The sequence below is a fragment of the Eulemur rufifrons genome, chromosome 29 (genome assembly GCF_041146395.1).
Source record: "Eulemur rufifrons isolate Redbay chromosome 29, OSU_ERuf_1, whole genome shotgun sequence".
In the NCBI taxonomy this organism is placed as follows: Eukaryota; Metazoa; Chordata; class Mammalia; order Primates; family Lemuridae; genus Eulemur; species Eulemur rufifrons.
In genome coordinates, this window is record NC_091011.1 from 95,899,771 (window position 1) to 95,920,145 (window position 20,375).

The following is a 20,375-nucleotide window of genomic DNA, read 5'->3' on the forward strand; positions in this document are numbered from 1 at the left end:
ACCTCCCACCCAGGCCAGCACGCAGGGTCCCGCCGCATTCCTGCCCCAGTGTCCCTTCCTGAACTGGCTTCCTCGTCATCCCTGCTCTCTCTGGTCCCTGGTCCTCCTGGCGTGGCTGCCGCGTGGGCTCTCGGCTGCTGCGTGGGCTCTCACCTCCCACGTCTGTCTCTCGAGCACGAGACACAGTGCCCCACACGAGGCCTGTGCGGGGGTCACAGCAGCTGACAGGGACGGGGCCGCCATCGCCAAGCGGCAGGAGGTGTGGGAAAGGGCTGCCTCTGGGCCTCAGCACACCTGCGGCCCCTGTCTCGGGCAGCGCAGGACACGGCGCCGCCCAGTCCCTGGAAGACGTCTGCTCACTCGGGACAAGCTGCCTGGGCCACACACGGCCACCTCCCCGCGCCGCACTCTCAGGACGCCCCTCCTGCTCCGACCCCTGCGGCGAGGGCCAGCTTCTCGGCTTGCACTCTCCAGCCCCCCATTCGAGGCTTTCTAAAACCTGGCCCTGTCTTCCTTTCTGGACTTTTCTTTGCCCCTCCCCTCTGTGTCTCCACCAATCCGGCCTCACCACGGGGTCCGGCACAGATGCCGCTTCAACTCCCACCGAGCCCCAGAGCGTTTGGCGCCAGCACCCACGGCCCGCGGCCTTCTCTTAGCCGGGCCCCCTCGCCCCGACCAGACGGCAGGCCCACGTGCCACACCCCCTCGCCAGGCCAGCGTCACGTGCAGGACAATAAATGCACTGATGGACAATCCGCTGGTGTCTGCCTGACCCAATGATACGCAGTCCGTACACGGCATGAAACGAGTGTGCCCGGGGGGTGAGGAGCCCGCCTTTCACAGCTACTGCCAGGCTGGACCCAGAAGCCCAAAAGCCCAGTCCGAAGCCTGTGCCCCTCGGCCGGAAGAGTATGTCCATCGCTCTGTGCAGTGGGCTCTTCTCAAGCTAAGTATTAATATTTAAAGATCCACAAAAGGGAAACCGCAATTTCAAGAGAATGGCCTATTTGTACACTAATGCATCCACAGGTCTAAGTGTTTTAGTCTAGATTGAGAACATCAGAGTTTTCTGGAAGTGAGTCGGCTTACACGAGCGTGAACACACAGCACTGGGGAATATGGAGGTGGACAGAGGTCCCTGGGATGACCTTGGAGACAGGGTCCTCGCCCCAGCCCTGGGCAGCCCACACCCCATGCAGGGACCGCTGTCCTCAGTCTAAAGGAGCTGTGTCTACACCAGGGGAGAAGTCAACCCATCAACAAGCAATTATGAAGTGCCTCATATGGATCAAGTTCGGCGCTAGGCTCTATCAGTTAGGATTGCGTTTGTCTGCATTTAACAGAAAAATCCAAAATAAAGTGGCTTAAAGCAGAAAGGTTTATTTTTCTTTTGCATAAAAGATGCCTGATAGGCCAAGCGCGGTGGCTCACGTCTGTAATCCTAGCACTCCGGGAGGCCGAAGCGGGAGGATTACTTGAGGCCAGGGTTTCAAGACCAGCCTGAGCAAGAGCGAGACTCAATCTCTACAAAAAATAGAAAAATTAGCCGGGTGTGGTTGCATGTGCCTGTAGTCCCTGCTACTTGGGAGGCTAAGGCAGGAGGATTGCTTGAGTCCAGGAGTTTGAGGTTGCTGTGAGCTAGGCTGATGCCACTGGGGTGATGGAGTGAGACCCTGCCTCAAAAAAAAGAAAAAAAAAAGATGCCTGATAGGGAGGCAGTCCAGGCCTACAGTGACAGCGTTGCAGTGGCACCCTAGGCTCCCATCTTTATTCTCCACCATCCTCACACACCACCTGTGTGCCTTTCATTCTCAGCAGCGACCCTGGGGGCCACAATGGCTGCCAGAGCTCCATCCATCACATCTATATTCAGGGCAAAGGGAAGAAAAAAGTGGCAAAGGGAAGAAAAAAGTGGCAAAGGGAAGAAAAAAGTGACAAAGGGCGATTCACCTCTCTCTTCTTTTAAGAGGCGTTCCCTAAGTCTAAATAACATTTTCGCTTATAGCTCACTGAACAACTTGGTCATGTGGCCTACTGAGGCACGTACATTGCCACACAATGAAAAGTGGGGTCTTGTTATTGAGGAAGACGAGGGACAGAAATGTGGGTGACAGCCAGCAATCTGTCACAGGCAGAGAGGAGAATGAGACACAGTCTCCACACCCAAGGAGGTTAACGAGATGCCCAGCGAGACCGATCAGATGCTGCCTTGAGTCACTGTTTAACTGCAAAAATGGGCGGGACAGTTGCAGGCTCTGGAGAGCCTGGGAAAGAGTCTGGAAAATACCGTGAAAGGCCCGTGGACCTGGAGGGGGAGGCGGGGCAAGGGCCCTTCAAGCCAGGGGAAAAGCACAGGCGCCCCCGTCTCTCTAGTTTCTCTTCCCCGTCAGCGAGGCCCCTCTCAGCCACCCGACCAGAGCAGCTGTCCTCAGGGGCGCTGGAATCCAGGCCTCCGTGCTCTGCACCCAAACAACACAGAGGTGCATTAGGGACTGTCAAATACTGGGCCACAGAAGGGTGGCTGCAAGGGTCCCATTATTGGTTGTTTGGGGGAAAACCCACTTTCTCTTCCATCTGCCGTCGACAAACCCCCCCCCCCCAGTCAGGCAGACCCCACGGTATGAGGACCCTCCCCAGGCGAGGGCTGGGCCATCTCCACAGCAAAGCCAGGAGCAGATGCCACCCAGGAGCCACAGCCACCGCAATTCTCCCAGCACCAGGGAGGGATGCTGCCACCGAGGACAAAGAGATACCTGCGTAGTACGGGCAACTCCAGAGGTTGCTCTGAACTGCCAGGCTGCCCTGTCCCCGGAACGTCCTCTGGGACCTTTCCACTCCTGGCTGCCCTCCCTCCCACGCCCAGCCACACCCTCCCTAGGGCCTGCTCTGGCCCAGGGCCGCGCTCTCCGTGGCCTCAGACTGCGGGACGGTCGCTGACTCCTCCCCGGTGCGTGCTTCCTCTCCTGTCTCTGTGGTTCTCTCTCCTCACATGTTCACGGAGACAAGGAGGAAGCAAGGTGCCCTCTACCTGTCTCCGAAGCACCTGCCATGGGGCATGGATCTAGGTGCTGGGGACCTGGGGGTGACCCAGGTCGGGAACCAGGGGAGCGGGACCCAGCACTGCAGCGCCGGGCAGGGCGAGGGGACAGAACACGGAGCGCGGGCCTAAAGGTGCCCCCGTGTCAGAAGGTCCTGAGCACTTCCTGAGGGCTCCCCGGGCCATGTCCATCCTCAAGGGCCCCGTGCTAGTCCTGGCCACACTTTCCTGTCATTTTCACCCAGAGATAAGGCCATTAATTGGGAGAGTCCGGACTCCAGGCAACACTGCCCACAGGTATCCACAGCAGCTGAGTGTTTCCAGAGCGCCCGACACCCCCTCGCTGACCGTCCTCCAGCCTCTCCGAGAGCCGACACGGCAGCGCTTAGCACCGATGACGAACGGGAGGCAAGTGGCACCTGTGAACGTGTCTGCTGACACTCACGCGGGCCTTCTCCACAGCCGGAGCTGGGGTGGAGAGGGACCCGGAGCAAACCCCGCCAGGAGCAGGCAGCCTTGTGCCTTGCTTCTCTGGCATCAGAGGTGCACCCGGGCCGACACACGGTGTCCTTTAAAGAGAGGGAACTGGTCTCATCTCGGCTGAGAAACACGGAGGGAAGTGAGCCATGGGGAAGCCTGAGTTGCCGGGTGTGTGAGGCCCAGAAGAAAGTCCAGGGCACCTGGGCTTGGGGACACCAGCCCCTTCTCCCGGACCACCTGCCGGAGCCTGGGCTCTCTGGAGGAAGGAGAGCAGACTCCCCACCCAGGCGAGCTGGAAACACTTAGAAATGGAAGGTAAAGAGAACAAGTGAGAACTATGAGAACAAGAACATCTTGTCTTAATTACATTTTCTTATCTTCTGTATTCTTGATGCTGTGGTATCTGGGGGGGACTTGCCGACCTAGGAGGGACTGCCCCTGTCCCTGCCCCCCAGGGTCAGCCAATTCTTAGAGCTGGAAAAGGGGGAGCCCACCTTTCATACGCAAACCAACCAGCGCAGCCCACGCTGGGCCCCACCTTCGCCTTCACTATCTGGCTCCTACACTTCCAGGAGGCAACTTTCCCTGGCCCCAATCACCCCAGGGCCAGGCACCCCACCGGGACAGCCCAGAGCCTGCTGACGTTATCCACAGTCCCAACCCTGAGGCTGCTGCCTGGCCTGTCTTTCCTCCAGAAACCACAACAAAGGCTCCTGCCCACACTTTGGCCTCACTCCCTCTGCCTCCTGGCCTGCGCTGTGCCGCACCCCATGGCAGGGCGCCCCTGCCCCTCCGGAGCTGTGAGTAACAAACCCTTTCCAGCAGCAGCCGGCTCCTCACCACATCTGAATAACAACAAAACCGACATTTAAAAACACATCGTCCCATTGTCTATACCAGGCATCTTTCTTTTCCTTTGCTCTGTACTGGCAGACACTAAAAGGTTTCCACGTATACATATACACACACACTCTCAATAAATCATTTGCCACCATAAATGCTTCCAGGAAAACATGCATTTCACGCTGACTGCAGGAGAACTTCTCAGAAACCCTTGGCGGAGCCCACCCGCACTGCAGTGCTCGCCCAAGGCCTCAAGTTCATGGGCACCGAACACAGAAAGACAGACCAGGCCCCTAGCGTCCGAAGCTCAGAGTTCAGCAGCTCAGACTGCCGTTTTCTGCTTGTTTCGGGCTTGTCTCCCCAGCAAAACCGAAAGTTCCTGGAAGGGAGGAACTAGAAATTATGTGGATTACAGATAGGAAAGCTATAGGAAGGCTGAAAATACGCTGAGCTGAGCCTGCGTAGTTTTCTCGCTCATTTGTTCACACGTGAGATCGCTGGTCTTAGCCGACCAGTGTTAACTCTTCCAGGCAAACGTGGGGCCCAGCCAAGCACGTTAGTGATCCAGCTCTCCAACCCTTCCTGCCGAGTCTGCCTGAACCCTCGCCCTCTTCCTCCCGCAGCAGCACTCTGGGCCCAGGTACCCGGGGCTGGACGCCCGGCCCCTGCACCAGCCACGCCTCTGTCCTCTGCAGGCCACTGCTCAGCCTGGGGACCTTCCTCCCTGGATTCTTCCAGGCCAAGAGCAGTGTCTGACCTTACAGGGGCTTCGCCCTGGACCACCAGCACTGTCATGAGGCCATCGGTGCCCAGCGCCAAGGCCTGGGCTAAGAATCCACAGTGGTCCCAGAAGCCACGGTGGCCCTCAGGGACATTCATGTCTATTTGTTCTTGACCGCATTTGGGCTTTGCATACTTTTTTCTTCTCAATCACTAGAAGGCGAAGTATTACTGGAGGACAGAATTCATCTTGCTCTCTGCATGTACCAAGCTCTTGATCCCACCTGGAAGTTGGAGGTCCAGATGACGACCCTTGGACGCCAGGGCTCCCTGGACCCCTGGACCCGCCCTAGGCCAGGCCCGGTCTCAGAGCAGCAGGGCTGGCCCACACCCAGCCTGGCTTCTGCCCCAGCCCCGGGCCCCCAAGCCATGGGAGGCTTCTCTGCTATCATCCAGAGCCAACGTTTTTAAAATTCATCACATTGCACGAATCTTCCTCTTCCCTGTTTCTTTATTCCTTCCACCAGGCTCCGCAGTCTCGCCCTATTGTCTTTCAATGCTTTCGGACATCCGCCGTCCAGCGGAAAATGTTTGTCCAGCGTCCAGCTTCTCTGCTCAGAAGTCGGGCTCTACAGAGGAAAGCAGCCCCCAGTGTCCCTAGAACACACCGGGCCCTCCCTCCTCGGGGCCTGGGCCTCTCTGTCGTCGGAAGGACCTGAGCACAGGGGTCTGCGTGACCCTCCCTGCTGCCCAAGCCTTAGCTGGATGCAACTCACCACCCCACCTCCTGCCAACCCCTCGTCCTGCGTCCATGGAGCTCCACCCCCACCTCACCACGAGAACACACCTGTCTGTCTAAACAGCCAAACACAAAGCACAAACCCTGCATGATTCCACTCCTGTGAGGTCTCTAGAGTCGTCACATTCATGGGCTGGGTGGGGGGAGCGGAGAGCCAGTGTCTAATGGGGACAGGGTTTCAGCCGTGGAGGGAAGAGTTCTGGAGAGGGACGGTGGCGAGGGAGGCACAAGGGGAATGCACTTAACGCCAATGAACTGGACACTTACAATGGTGGGGATTCTGTGTTATGCATATTTTACTGCAATTTAGGAACCGCTCATTTTTCTGTCCACCCTCCCTGGGCCACGTGCCCCCGAGGGTGCTCTCTGCCGTCTCCCTGGGGTGGGAGCAGCAACCAGCCGCAGATGCCGGTGGGACTGGCAGAACACTGGTCACGGTGCCACCTGTCAGATGGGTGCTATCACACTATCCTCCCCACTTCTGTATATGATTGAAAATTTCCATCATAAAAAGTTAAATGTGTATTGGGATATTTTAAGGAAAGCGAATCGGGACACCAGCAGCCGGGCCAGCAGATGGGCAGCCAGAGGTGGTGTGAGGACCGTGAGGAAGGGGGGAGACCACAGATGTCACTCGTCACTTTTCAGCCTTGCCCTCTATTGGGGCTGAGCGCGCCTGACGCTCCCCCCAGAGCCACACGCAGCCAAGGGCTCCGCTCGCACTGACGGGACGAGAGCGCTGTGGCCAGCAGTGCCGGCGTGACCGGAACGTACCTGGGGAGGCAACGAGAGAGGCTGACGTTCTGGTCAAGTCGTCACACACTCGCAGGGAGCAGGCTCGGGGGGCAGGTGGTGAGAGCAGAGTGGTCCGGGGTGCGGACCCCAGTCTCACTCAGACCCCGGCAACTCGAGGACGAGATGCTGCTTCCTGACACGCCCTCCCATGCCTGTCCCCAGCTGGCCCCGGGAAGGACCGCTTAGGACTCCAGTTTCGATTTATTTAATAATTACTCCCCTACGATCGCAGAGGGAGACTCTCTTTCATCTGATTAGCATAATGCTTTCCTAATCTTTTTACTTTTTTTTTTTTATTATTGCCACATACTCTTTGTCAACACCATCTAGATCCCTCTTTACGAAACGGCCGAAATGAAGGCTCAGTCAAGCTCGTCACTTGTCTAGCCCCGGAGCGCGGAAACGGAGACAGAGGCTTCCCTGGCGTGTGGGACGCGGCCTCCCTGGCGTGTGGGACGCGGCCTCCCTGGCACGCCGCCGCGGGAGCCGGCAGGTGTCTGCAGGGCGGGGTGCCAGGGTGAGCCAGCGCGCCCACCGGGTCCTATCTTGAGGCCGAAGTGTTCAAGTTTCCAGTAAGACGCGGACTTTAGATGACAGCGCCGCACAGAGGCCAGTGCAAACGGACGTAGTGACTCTGGTCTCGGGGCCTCGCTCTTCTGCCTTGGTTGCTCTGGACAGTCAAGAGGCTGTGGGGATAGCCCCGTGTGTGTGTGTGTGTGTGTGTGTGTACATGCATGGGTGGGGGGTGCACGGACATGTGCACGCATGTGGGAGTGTGTAACAAAGACGATGTGTCTCTGACCTGAGGAATCACAGGGAGATACCAGATGAAACGGGTACATCTCGTCCCCGTGGGAGCAGCTCCTCCTCCAACTGGACCAGGGGAGGCCGCGGGTCCTGAGAAAGACCGACAAAGCCACGGAAGAAACGGAGGAGACAGCGGGATCCCTGCTGACCGCCAAAGTGGGTTTCATTTGGGGGGAAACGGAGAATGAGTAAAAGACAGGCACTTTCAGGACCCCCACACAAGCTTTCTTGGGAGAAGGGGCCTCATCTAACGTCCTTTAGCTCCAGGAATAACTGCACAAAGGAGAGGGCGCTGCCGAGAGCGAACGGAAACCACGACGCCCTGGAACGATCCTTCCTGGAGTCTTTTCCAGCTGTCACGTCACCCATGATGCTTTTCTGGAGCACCTGAGGTGCTGCCAGGCCGTGAGCTGGAGCTGTGGACAGAGCGTGGCCTCGCAGACATGGTCCCTGTCCTCCAGCAGCCAGGAGGCCACAGAACAGGTCATTGGATGGTTTTACACAGAGCAGTCGTTAAGCTGGGTCTGGAGAAATGGGTAAGGTTTAGACAGGCGGGGAGCTGGGGGGAGACGGGGCTGACACTCCCGACCATCTTCCTCACTCAGCGCATCCTCGCCCGCCCTTGGCTCCCCCCGCCCAGACTCTAACCCCAGTCGGACCCACCGGACCCACCGCACCAGACGCCTGGGCTGCAGCCGCCTAAGAGTGGCCTCGGCTGCAGGGGCTGCAGGGGCTGCAGGGGCTGCAGGGGCTGCAGGGGCTGCAGGGCTGCTTGCTTTCAAATCCCAGGGGAAGCCCTGGGGGGCCCTGATTTTCCTCAACCTGTGGTCGGAGCTGGCATTTGCATGTGAGCTCTTATAAAGTTGGTTGAGATGTAAATATTGTTTTTGATCTCGGGGCGCAGGAGACAGGATGACAGCCAACTCTTAAACACAAGGGGGGAAACCACTGTCTGGCACTCAATAGGCTTCTAATAATGAGCCTGCCCATCTCCATCAGCAAAACCAGATTTTTAGTTAAATAATAGGTTCAGATTTAATTCTATAGCAGACGAGTGTTTGTTACTTCATTATATAAAACAAGAGTCTCCTTTTTAGACCACGTCGATGAAGCTCAAGTCTAGGACGTCCATCCCTCCCCTGCTCGGTCGGTCGGGGCCGGGCACACTATTCCCGTGTAAATTCACCTTTGCGCTCGCTCGATCAGATACTGCGCTCTAGTTCTTTTTCTGGGGTTTTCTCAGAAAACTCCCTAAATTCAAAAACTACTGTCTTCCTCTCTGTACTCCCTCGAGTACGCACATGACACTGAGCCCACCAGGGGCTGTGCAGAAGCGCTGGTTGAACTGCATGTAGCAAGAGATACAGATTTTAAACTTACCTTTTTCTTTTCTCACTATTCCAGTTTTCACCTACTGCCTGGTTGTTTTGCCAAAGTTAGCTCCCTATTACACATCATGACAATGTTTTGCCACTTAACACATCACATGCCACTCAGGGGACACAGTCTCATGCACCCCTCGGTTTCCCCACCTTGACTCACCCACTGGGCTGTGTCTTCGCAACCCTGGTGACGGGGTTGATAAATGACAGCATCGGAGTGTGGACCCTGCTGTTCCACCTTGCAGTGGGCTGTTTGGGAATCTGCCACCCATGCGGACAGCAACACCAGTAACGGGGCTAACTCTGATTCTTAATCAATTGCATCTACCATCTAATTTTGAGTGGACAGGTTCTAAGCAGGTGTGCAGCTAAGAAGGAATCCACTTGTGTAGCTCCAGCCAGACGGGCAAAACCCACTTCAAGCCTGCAGCTCCCTGGGAAGACTGGGTCACAGGTGCTTCCCCACCTATTCCAGCTGCACTGACCCCAGCCCTGCACGTGGAGGAGCTGTACAATGTCCCAGGAGCCAGCGAGACCACAAAGCAAGCTTCTCCCCAGGGGACACAAATTAAGCAGGGGTTTCCCTGCCCACATTAACCTTTGATCAGTCGGATTATTCAGCCACAGGACCAGGGGAGCAGAATTCCTTCTTCCTGACCTCTGACAATAGCTTCCTCTACGCACACACTTCATTTTTAACAGCTGAAAACAATTTCCATCCATTCTTTTCCTCCGAGCTACTATTTATGCCTAAACGAATGACAATCCAATTGATCACTAACCCCCTTGGGTCAAGTGGGGCAAGAGAAAGAAAACAGCTTCAGAAAGCTGACGCTGGGCAGCTCAGGACAGCAGCACCACCATCACCAAGGAGACACTTCTCCACCGATTCCCCTACCTACTGCCTCCCGGGCACACCGGAGGGAGAAGGGAGCGGCTGGAGGCAGCTACTGCTGCGGAGGGTGTGTGCGCTCGCGCCGCGGGGCTTCCCTCCCCTGACACAGACCATCAGGCGATCGGGGGAGGGCAATGTCCTACCAAAAAGGCCATGGGGCTCCGACTGGCGCCTCTCCGTGCTTCGGTTTTGGTCCTTGTGTTTCTTGTTGCCCCTGAGACTTCCAAAGCGCTTCATGGGTAGCTGTGGCCACAGGAGGCTTGATAGGTGAACATATCAGGACCCGCAGAACTGGTGTCAGCCCCAGGTGGCTGGGAGCCAGGAGAGATGCAGCATCAGCATGCAGGCATGGGGTGCCCGGTGGCTGCGGCTCCCCAAAAGCTCACCGTGGCAGTCCGTGAGTCCGAGGGTCCTCACCAGGGGCCTTCGGACCACTGCAGGATGGGCTCACTCTCCGGCCAGCAGCTGGCAGGATGGGGGTCGCTCTCCGGGCCAGCAGCTGCGGGTGCAGGCAGGGCAATCCCACCGCAGTCTCGCATCCGCGAGACTCCAGAGAGCTGAGCAGTCCTGACGAGGCTGCACCTCCGGCCACAGCAGCGGGAGTGTCAGCCCGGCTGTCCTTAAGTAGGCAAGAAGCTGCCGGAAGCGCCAACAGAACCTCACAGGGGATTTGTTGATGTAGTTAAGGTCAGCTGCTCACTGATACTCTTCAGGGTTTTTTTTTCCTCCTTAAAATTAAAAGAGGAGGGAAGACCAAATAGGCAAAGGAAGCCCGAGCCCGAGAGTCATGTGCAGCTCTGCATGATGTCTCTTTAAAAAGACTGTAAAAGGAAACCACCCTGTACAGACAATTCTTGGCACCAATTGGCCGGAGCACATTCCCATTGTGACATGACATCACACAACTATTTTGATTCATGGGTTCCAGGGCCCCACGGGGTCAGAAGGCTCCGGCTGCTGCCTGGTGAGGAAGCCACAAGTGCCTGGGCTGGAAATTGCTGGGGCTGCTTCGGCTCATGCCCTGCTCGACGAGAGCAGCCAGGCCGTCTTTAAGGAGGGGACACGGTTCCCTCGGAGTTTAACGGAAGGTCTTCAGCCAATGCGTAATCTGAGCTCTGGACTTGCTGAGAACTGTGGAGTGACAGAGCTGGAAGAGATGTCTGAGAGGATCTAGGCCAACCCCCTTCCCTTACAGGCAGGGAAATTGAGGCTGGGGATGGGGACGTGACTTGCCCAAGGTCCTGCAGCCAATGGCAGAACTGGGACCGGCATTCTAATCTCCTCGATGCCTAAGCCAAACTTCTGATCCAATAAAACAGAATAAAATGTTTAGTTTGTGTGTGTTTTGCAACTAAAAAAACAAACTTTAGAAGCACAGGACAGGATCAGAAATTCTCAGCTGCTTTTGCTGATATCTTCACTAGACGAAGGGAAGTTTCCTGCTTTGCTGCTAACCAGCTTCGTGACCTTGAGAAAGTCACCTCCCATCCCTGGGCCTCAGTTTCCCCCTCTGTGAACCAAGACGAGAGCAGGTCACTTGAAGATTTAATCTAGTTCCGACAGCCTGAGCTTCTAATAGCGAGGGAATCTGGGCGGACTCTCCCCAAATGACTGTCCACGTGAGAACGAGACCACGCCAGGTGGTTAAATCACTCCCACACCACAGATTAGCAGCCTGGATTCCCCTGGCCGCCCATTAGGGTGGGATAACACTCAAAACTGCAACGCCAGCTGTTTCTTAAGCGTAACTGTCATTAACTACACCGTGTCTGGGCACGAGGGGGTGGGGCCCCCGTGGAGACACACAGCAACCTGCCCTTTGCACCTGGACCTCTGCTCGGGGGGGTCAGTCTGGCCATCCCCTTGAGTCTTCTGCTGTCCCCATCTTTTCTCTTGCCCCTTTCACTTGCCAAGCTATAATGTCATTACAGTCACCGGCCATTCACTGTAGATGCCTGATGGCCCCCAGCTGCGGCAACAGGTGGGGAAGAGAGAAGCGCGGGGAGGTGTCTTCTTGTGGAATCCCGTCAAGCAGGTGGAGGCCACGAGGGAAGTGTACGATTCCACCCAGTGAGAGGGATCCTGCAATCTCAGCTCCTGCCCCAGACCCGCCATCCCCACGGGGCCTGCCTCTGGCCGCCACCCGGGAAGCCAGGGGTGCACCCACCAGCTCTCTGCAAGCCTGCTCGGCCGGGCGTGGCTCTGGCGGGTTCTAACCTTCCAGACCCCACCGACCCCAAGAGCAGCACGTGGACCCTGGCTCTGACCCCTTCTGCCACGACATGCCTGTCTGCCATGCCCGCCTGGAGGACTCGGCCGGACTCTGTCCAGAGTGGCCCCATAGTCATACCATTGCTTAGCGGATCAAGAAACCACAGTCCCAACTTCTCTTGCACCATTTCTACCAAAATCACGACTATTTGAGTGACAACTGTTTGCCTGGCGCTATGCTGGGTGCTGCAGGGTCAGGAAATCCTTTAAGGCCTGATCCAGCCCTTAGAAACCTGTCGGGTTGTCCCCCAGCGTGAACCCCTGGCTCCAGCCAAACTGGCCTGGTTTCCGTCCTTAGAATTCTCTAACCTACCCGCTTTCTCGCACACCGTTCGCCCTGCCTCCCGTGCCCCTGGTCTCTATCTTTGCCTGTTTAAACCCTGTGAGACGCTCAGGCCCCACTCAGAGACCACGCCCTGGCCCACGTGAGTCCTCCCCCATCACTTCCAGAAAAAGCAGCTTTTCCCTCCTTGAGAGACTTTAGTACTTCTCGTCTGTATGTCGAGGTGGCCCTTACCACAGGGAAGACTAGAGCCCAAGAGGGCAGGGACCCAGGTCCACACTGTGTGGAGCCCCCACGCATCCAGCAAGGGCTGCAGTGGGAGGCGCTGGACAGCCCCTCCCCCGCACGCTCTCCTGCTCCCCGTGTGCTCCCCGTGTGCTCCCCGTGTGCGGCTGCACGCGCCGCATCGGCACACGCCTGCTCCCCGGCTGCCGCGAGGTGCAGCCCACAGGACGCACGGCAGGCACCGAGGGAGGGGAGAGCTCAGGCTGGGTTTCGGGTTGTATCCCCCACTCCCTGCAGGGTCACCCTGGGTGGGCTATGTCATCCCCCATCAGAAGGACTCTGCTCCTCTCGGGGACACCCTCCCCCAGTTTTCAGTCTCGAGTCCGGCACCCGCCCCTTCATCTGCCGGGCACCTGCCATGATAGCAGCCCCGCGATACTAGCGAGTGACTGCGCCACTCGGGGGTTCCTGGCAGCCTGCCCACACCTTTGAAAGCAGTTTCTTCATTCATCTCTCCTCCAGGATCCTAAGTCCAGCGTTCAGATCCCCTGTTCCTTCTTCCTGCTGGGACTCACTGATAGAATCAGTGATCAAATATTTGTAGCAAGGAAGCATGAACGAACAAACAAAATAGGTCTTGCTCTCAAGAATTTGTCAACAAGTTGGAGAGACAAAGGTAATCTGATTTTTTTTTTTTTTTTGAGATAAGATCTCACTCTGTTGCCTGGGCTGCAGTGCAGTGGCATCGTCATATCTCACTGCAGCCTCCAACTCCCGGGCTCAAGTGATCCTCCTGCCTCAGCCTCCCAAAGTGCTGGGATTACAGGTATGAGACATTGTGCCTGGCCAACAAAAAATACCTGTTAAACTATACTGACTGCATGGGAAAGCTGTATGTGGTCAGTGGGTGTGGGCGTCGGGCACGGAGGAGGGAGGTGGTTGAGGTCTGCACGGTGGTGCCTGGAGAAGAGGAGCCCAAGCTGAGCCTTGAGGGTTGGGGGGTGTGGAGAAGAGGAAGGACCCCAGGCCAGGCCAGCACAACACCTATCGGGGACCCCAGTCTTTAGAAACAGCCACCAACTCCACTGCCAGCTGGGCCCCCCACATGCCAGTGCATTAGCTCAGTTGTTAAATACAGTAGCCCAGACTTACTATGATCAAACTCTGGAAAAGACAAGTAGGTAGATTTTGGAGTTTAACATTTGGATTTCCTTTTTTAAAAAATTTAGCTTCCAACAAAAAATAGCCTCCCATTTAAAAATAAAATCATGAAAAAAAAAAAAAAAAAACGTCTTTAGGAAATGACCACTGAGAAAGTGTCCCAGTAAGGAAGAGGCATATTCGATTAAAATGAAAATGAGAGTTTTTGTCTAAGCCAATGCAATATTTTTGTACTATATAATACAATAGGTTGAAAGAACATTTCAAAGTTTAGTGACTAGAAGTGAATGATTTTAAATTTGTGCAGATAATAAACAGCCACTTAGGCCCGATGGCTTTGTATTAATACTGAAGTTTATGTGGCCATTCATTCAACAAGTAGTTATTAACCTCCAGCAAATGCACAGGATAGTTGTTGATAGAAGGGATTAGGTGCTACAAACAATTCAAAGACATTCTTGTCCTCTAAGAACTATATTTTAATTAGTGAAACAATCACTCCCATTTTCTGAGTGCCTTCCATGTGCCAGGTGGGGTGCCGGTCACCTTACAGTTATTATTTTATTTCATCCTTCCCACACTCCGGCGGGGTGGGGGTGTATAAGTAAAACCATTTCATCTAAAGGTGAATAACTGAGCGTCAGAGAAGCAGCTTGACCAGGATCACACAGCGGACAAGTTGGGAGAACACGGACTTGAACCCTCCTTTATCTGATTCCAAAGTTCCCGTCTGTCCACCGCACTGACCTTTCTCACACATGCGCAGAGAAATTCAGCAGCAGTAAGGCAGCGTCCAGCGCCCGGTGGGTTCCACGGGGCCGCAGAGGACTGCTGTGGCCCAGGGGATTTGGAAGGGGAAGTTTCTCTCTACGTTCTTTAAAATGTTGATCTTCAGGTTGGGAAATTTAGAGGCAAAAGAGAGAAGAACCATGTTTAAAAGTATCGATTTGCACCAAAGCCCACCTTGCGAGACAGGCTGGGTGAGGGGGGTCCTCGGCCAGCTGACCCGACCGGTGGGTGTGGTGCGTTGGGAACACACAGAAGTTCGGCTTGCTCACCGGGGGACACTGCTGGGCTGCGGAGCACAGAAGTGGGGACAACACCCTTGTTTCCTCTGCCCTGCAGGGTCAGAACTCACTGCTGCTGCCCAGTGAGTTCTGGGCTCCACACTCCATGAATTTGCTCAATAGCGACATTTAGTGCCTTTTAGGGGGAAGTAGGGACGTGGCAAATTAGGCAGAGTGAAGAAAAGGATTAGCGGGATCACTGAGGCCACCGTTGTGCGACGGAGGAAAAGCTGGCCTGATCCAGCCAAAAGTTGCTGTGGGCCCAGTGCAGTTCTCTGTCCAACAGGACGGATCCCAGGAGGCTCTGGGGCTTTGGGTGGGAGAAGCTAGGAGCAGGCTCAGTGTGGCTTTAAGAAAAGCTAGATGACGACAAACACGGCGACCTGCATGGCGGACTCAGGCAGAACCCCAGCTACCCCACACATGCTGGTAATGCACTGAAAATGTTCTTCCCAGGGCCAACTGCGCCCAGGAGCAGAGAAGGGCTGCTGGTGACATGGTGTCAGAGGTGTGGGAGCAGCAGCATGCTGGACATCCTGCACAGCCAGCCTTCTGAGGGGCAGAGGGAGGACTGATTCATAGTGTTGCCAATTTCTGTGGTGTAAATGCTCCACTCTTGGTCCTTTTCAGGGTACCAATGTGGCATGGACCAGCTTGCAAAACCCCTGGAAATTTAACAATCAGCTCTCTCACCACTGGGGTCTTCCTACGGATTCACACATGCCTGAAATTCCTTAAACTGGGGACAAAGGTTTTTACCCCACTGTTAGAAAGGCTGACGCACTGGCTGAGGTGACACGCTCACATTGCGGGTTCTATGGCTGAGGACCCTTTCTTCTGCACGTCTGACTGGGGGGCTGGGGAGAAAGGACCATTCACGGGAGGACAGGCGCCCTAAACATTCCCTTCTGCAGGTGCCACCAGCCAAGGGCCCAAAGTGAGCAGAAGCGAAACCCTGTCACACAGTTGTGACTCAGCTCGCAGGAGTAGGTTCTGATGGCATGCTTTCCACACTTGGGTTTTTGTTTTTTTTTTTTTTTTTTAACAGGGAAGGGATGAAAAAAGAAGGAACTAATGGCTCCCAAGAAAGAACCATATTTTGTAACGTATTTTAAAAGGGCCAGGGCCTCTCTGGATCCTACTTTAAAGCTCCTGCTCCTGGCTGGTGTTTACCCCAGACCTGGAATGGGACCAAGTGACCGGGGCGACCAATGATGCCTTATCTCTTAGCACTTCTCCCCATGCCGTGAGGACAGGGCTCCCAGGTCCCCATTCTGACACCAGGTTGACACGATTTGGAGAGGGGTGGAATTATAAATAGCTAATTCAAATTGTGTTCTTTATATGTGGTGTTTTTTTTGTTGTTGTTGTTCTTCTAGATTTTCAACTACAAACCTACATTTGACAACTAGAAAAATAAAATGGCATTGAAGAGAACTATCTTGAAGAATTTCATACTGTTAGCTTGCTTCATTGTTCTTTGTTTTTTTGTATTAATTCTCTCCCCAGTGAGACTGAAAGCTCCCGAGGGCAGGGATCTCACCCTATGGAAGAAACAGAATGAGCACCTGTTGGATGAGTTCCTCCAGGTGGTTTAGGTAGCCGGGTTGCTGCTCTCTGCTCTACCATCCCGCAGGGCAGCATGTCCTGTCCTGGGGGATGCATGAGCCCGCTGCCACGGAGCCAGGGGAGGCGGCTGCTAACGGCTTCCCTGCCCTCTGCAGGGCTCCAGCTTGGCCAGCCAAAGTCCACACTCACCCCAAGGTGCACCCGCTGCGGGCAGGGCTGTAGGACGCCCATGCAGAGTGGGACTAGTTTGCTCCAATGCTCAGATTTTTACCAGGTGTGCCAGCCTCCCCACATCTGGATGCTGTAAAACAGCAAAAACCAGACTGTCTGCCAGTGGTGAGGCTGGGGGCAGGAGAGGCGAGGAAGGAGGTCAAGGGGATCGCAGATGGGCAGCAGAATGACCTCCGGCACCCCACGTCCTGCGTGCAAGGATGGAGGGCATTCAGGCCTTGTACCCTACACTGTGCTCCACAGTCCCGAGGTGTAAGGCCTCCCCAAGACCCTGGTTACCCAAAATATGCTGGTAAACCATTTAATTGCTAGAGGTTCTGTGCTGGTGACGGGGAAGGGCCTGTTCCCACAGCACGGGGGAAGTGCTAAGACATGAAGGCGCCTATTGTCCCTCAACCTGGCTCTATTCCGGGCTGCAGGCTGGAGCCCCACCCAGGCCTGTCACCTTGTGGTCTCTGGTGCAGACACCGTGGTTGATGCCAGCCTGTGCACGCACAGGTGTGCAGCAGCAGGGGAGCCTGAGAGCTGAGGTCCCCCACAGGCCAGCAGGCCCCATCCTCTCCTGCCAGGCGGTCCACGAAATATGCACAGGCTCAATCCCCTGATGCCTGCCCTATCTCCAGACTTCCTACTAAATTAAAACCAAATTTTAGAAAAGACCCCACGCCTTCCTTATCATTGAAGCCACTTTGGGTGTTATGTGCAGCTACAAATGGTCTCACTGAGGGCATCCCTAGGGACCAGGATGAGAGGACAGTGGCTGAGACTGGGTGGGGGCCACCCTCTCTCCACGCACCTGCGCCCACCGGGAGACAGGCACTTCTCACCCGGGTGCAGGCTGGGGAGGCTGTGGCAGGAGGAGCCCCCACGTGTGCAGAGCTGACGCTTCCTGAAGCCCCTCCCTAGTGCTTCTCAACCACGCTGAGACAGGGGGGCCCCCATTACTACTCAATTTAAGAAATCGAAACAAACAGGGGTTCAGAGGTGGTAAATGACTGGCCCAGGATGCCGTGGGGAGCCCGTGGGAGGGCTGGGGTGAGGCTGGCTCTGCTGCTCCCTTATCCAGGGCATTGGGACCCCGGGTTGCCTCTTCTCCGTTGCTGGAGTGTTGGAAAAGCAGATGAAGACGCAGCAATCGAAAATTCGTTCTGACACTCTGGGCACCGTGAGACAGACAGTACCTGAAAAGCACCCAGATCCCTGCCCGGCCTTGGTCCAAAGCAAATCTCGTTACGTAAGAGGGCACAGGTCCCCTCCGGCCCGGGAGCAGCAACACGCGTTAGCACATATTTGCTGGAGCTCTCCTGCCGGTTGCAAAACAGTGTGTCATATTTCATGGAAAGTTCTAAAGGTCACCGCTGCACTTGACTCTGAGAGGGACTGCCGCGTGCCTCGCTGGGGCCTCCCCAGGCTTCCGCAGGAGTTCGGGAGCCGGCAGCTGGGCAGGCGCCCTCCCCTGACGCGGGCCCCTGTGCCACCGCTCAGCCCGACGCCCAGGTCACGCACGGCCTCGTGGTGCCCGCAGGAACTGGACTTTGGAGACTCTCTGAGTGACAAGAGGGTGATGTTTTTGGCAAAGACAAACCACTTCAGCTCGTACAGCTCAACTCACACCGGTGATGTCTAAACCCACCCAGACTTGGCAGTGACAATACGGGCATCTTGATTTTCAAAACACAGAAAAGGCCTGAAAAGGTGAAAACCAATGGCAAGAATTATTTTTAGCATGCCAAACGCAGCACCCAAAAGTATGAAATCCCTAGATATCCTTAAAATCTTGAAGGAGCGTCACACGCCCCATGGAAAGCTCTCGGTGGGGGCCTCATCTAATCCCTTCTCGTGGTCCCTGGTGTCCCTGGGGTCTCTAGGTGTCCACCGCTCAAGATCTCCCTGACAGCACGCCCGGCCCAGGCTCCGAAGGCTGCCCGACAAGAGCGGGGACTAACGAGAACCTGCCACTTCCTCCAGCTGCTCGGTGGCCAGGGCTGGACCCTGGGCTCAAAGAGGACCACAGAGCAATGGCTTCCAAAAACCAGATTCTGAAGCTCTAAAGGTCAGCCATTTGGATTTTCTGTTGAATTCTCTCTTTAAATTACATCTTAGACATGCCAAACAGAGATAGGAATGCATCCAAGCCTTGCCAAGGAGAAAAACCCGGTTAATTCACAGCCTCAGCAGACAGCCGGAGTCTGGCCTGCTGGTCTCACCCGCCAGCCCACCAGGCAGGATTTCCATTTCCCGGCCCCTGGGCCTCCTTACAGAGAACCTCAACCGCTTCTGCGCTTCATTCATTAGGAAACCTCTAGCTTCGAATATCAGGTCTGAGCAGAAGTTTGCCTGTAATCTGTTTCTTATTAATAGTGAAATATATTGGCCGGGCGAGGGAGGCCGATGTGGGAGGATCACTTGAGACCAGGAGCTTGAGACCAGCCTGGGCAACATAGTGAGACCCTGTTCCTAAAAATAAAAACATTAGCCGGGCATGGTGGCACGTTTCTGTAGTCCCAGCTACTTGGGAGGCTGAGGCAGGAGGATCACATGAGCCCAGGAGTTGGAGGTTGTAGTGAGCTATGATGATGCCACTGCACTCCAGCCTGGGAGACCGAGCGAGACCCGGTCTCAAAGAAAAAATTGTGAAATATATTATAAAATAAATAGTACCTTAAAGCAATCTAGGTTCACTTACTGCCATGCAATTTTGAGTCATTTAGTTTATTCTTCCACATTTCTCCTATGAAAGAGACCACAATACAGGCTGAGCCCATTTCCTAGAGGTTTTAAGGGGATCCCATGAGATAAAATAGCAAAAGTATCCTACAAGCTGCAGCGCATTTTACAAACAGAGGACAACGCTGTCATCTGTCCCTTAAAGCAGCCCCTGGAGAGCTCCGCTGGCTCAGATTTGGTGTGTCTCAGGGGTTCCTGTGCAGAAAAGTTTGGGAAGCCCCAGGTACCGAAAGGCGCCTGCTCCAGCGTCTGCCCATGGCCGGCTGCCTGGGCACTGAGCCGCGAGCCCAGAGGCTGTGGCCAGAGCTGCAGGAGAGGGCGCCAGGCAGCGCTTGGACCTGAATGAGGAGCCAAGGGACTTGCCTATTGACAATTTACTCTTTTAACCACACACACAAAGAAACTGGTTTCTTAGCAGCAAAGTGAGATGGGGAGAGGGTGGGTGCCATTCAAGGCAGGAACACAACTGCCGTGAAACACGCAGCGAGTCAGAGAGTCTGAGAACACCTCAGGCGGAGGGGCCAGGAGTCCTGCACGGCACAGAGCACAGTCTCCGTAACTTGGCCCTTGCTGGATACGTCGATGCCATGCGGGGTAACCAACCTAATAAGGACCCTAAACCATCTGTGAAGAGGAACTTACATTTAGTATCTTTTGAATAAGAAAACTGCAAAATGTGCAATGCATCTGACACTTAAGAAGATGCATGCTTTGGTACTGGATCACTTAAGTTCCAGATATCTAGAAAGTTAACTTATGTGGCTGGTTCATTTCCTAAGATTGGCAAGACATAAAAAATAATTCTATAATTCAGACTGTTCACTACTTCAGATTGGCTGTATCTCAAATGAATTAGATGTTACTACACTCACTGACATCACTCAGGTTCTTTTCTGTCTAAAGCATCCTTCTTCATGAGGGTGGTACTGCTGAAGGGGTAAAAATCGGCTCAGGGTTGCGGGGCAAATAAACTTACTTTTTATATATAAGGTACAGATATACTTACAGTACATAGACAATAAGCAGCATATCTGTTTTATTAAAATTGCCTGGGGCTTGTTAGAAAAAGTCAGAAAGGCTTTT

At 55.0% G+C, this 20,375-nt stretch overlaps 1 protein-coding gene across 11 annotated transcripts in view; it reads right to left on the reverse strand.

Annotated features, from left to right (window-relative positions):
• Positions 1-20,375, reverse strand: part of PRKAG2 (protein kinase AMP-activated non-catalytic subunit gamma 2) — a 251,486-nt gene that overhangs the window by 132,076 nt on the left and 99,035 nt on the right. For 3 of the 11 annotated variants that reach the window (XM_069461985.1, XM_069461983.1, XM_069461984.1), the window contains exon 1: positions 9,902-9,995. The exons of the other annotated variants lie outside the window; for them this stretch is intronic. In XM_069461985.1, the coding sequence (XP_069318086.1) occupies positions 9,902-9,995 (94 nt within the window). Of the gene's footprint in view, positions 1-9,901; positions 9,996-20,375 lie in introns of those variants that run through there. 11 annotated transcript variants of the gene reach the window in all.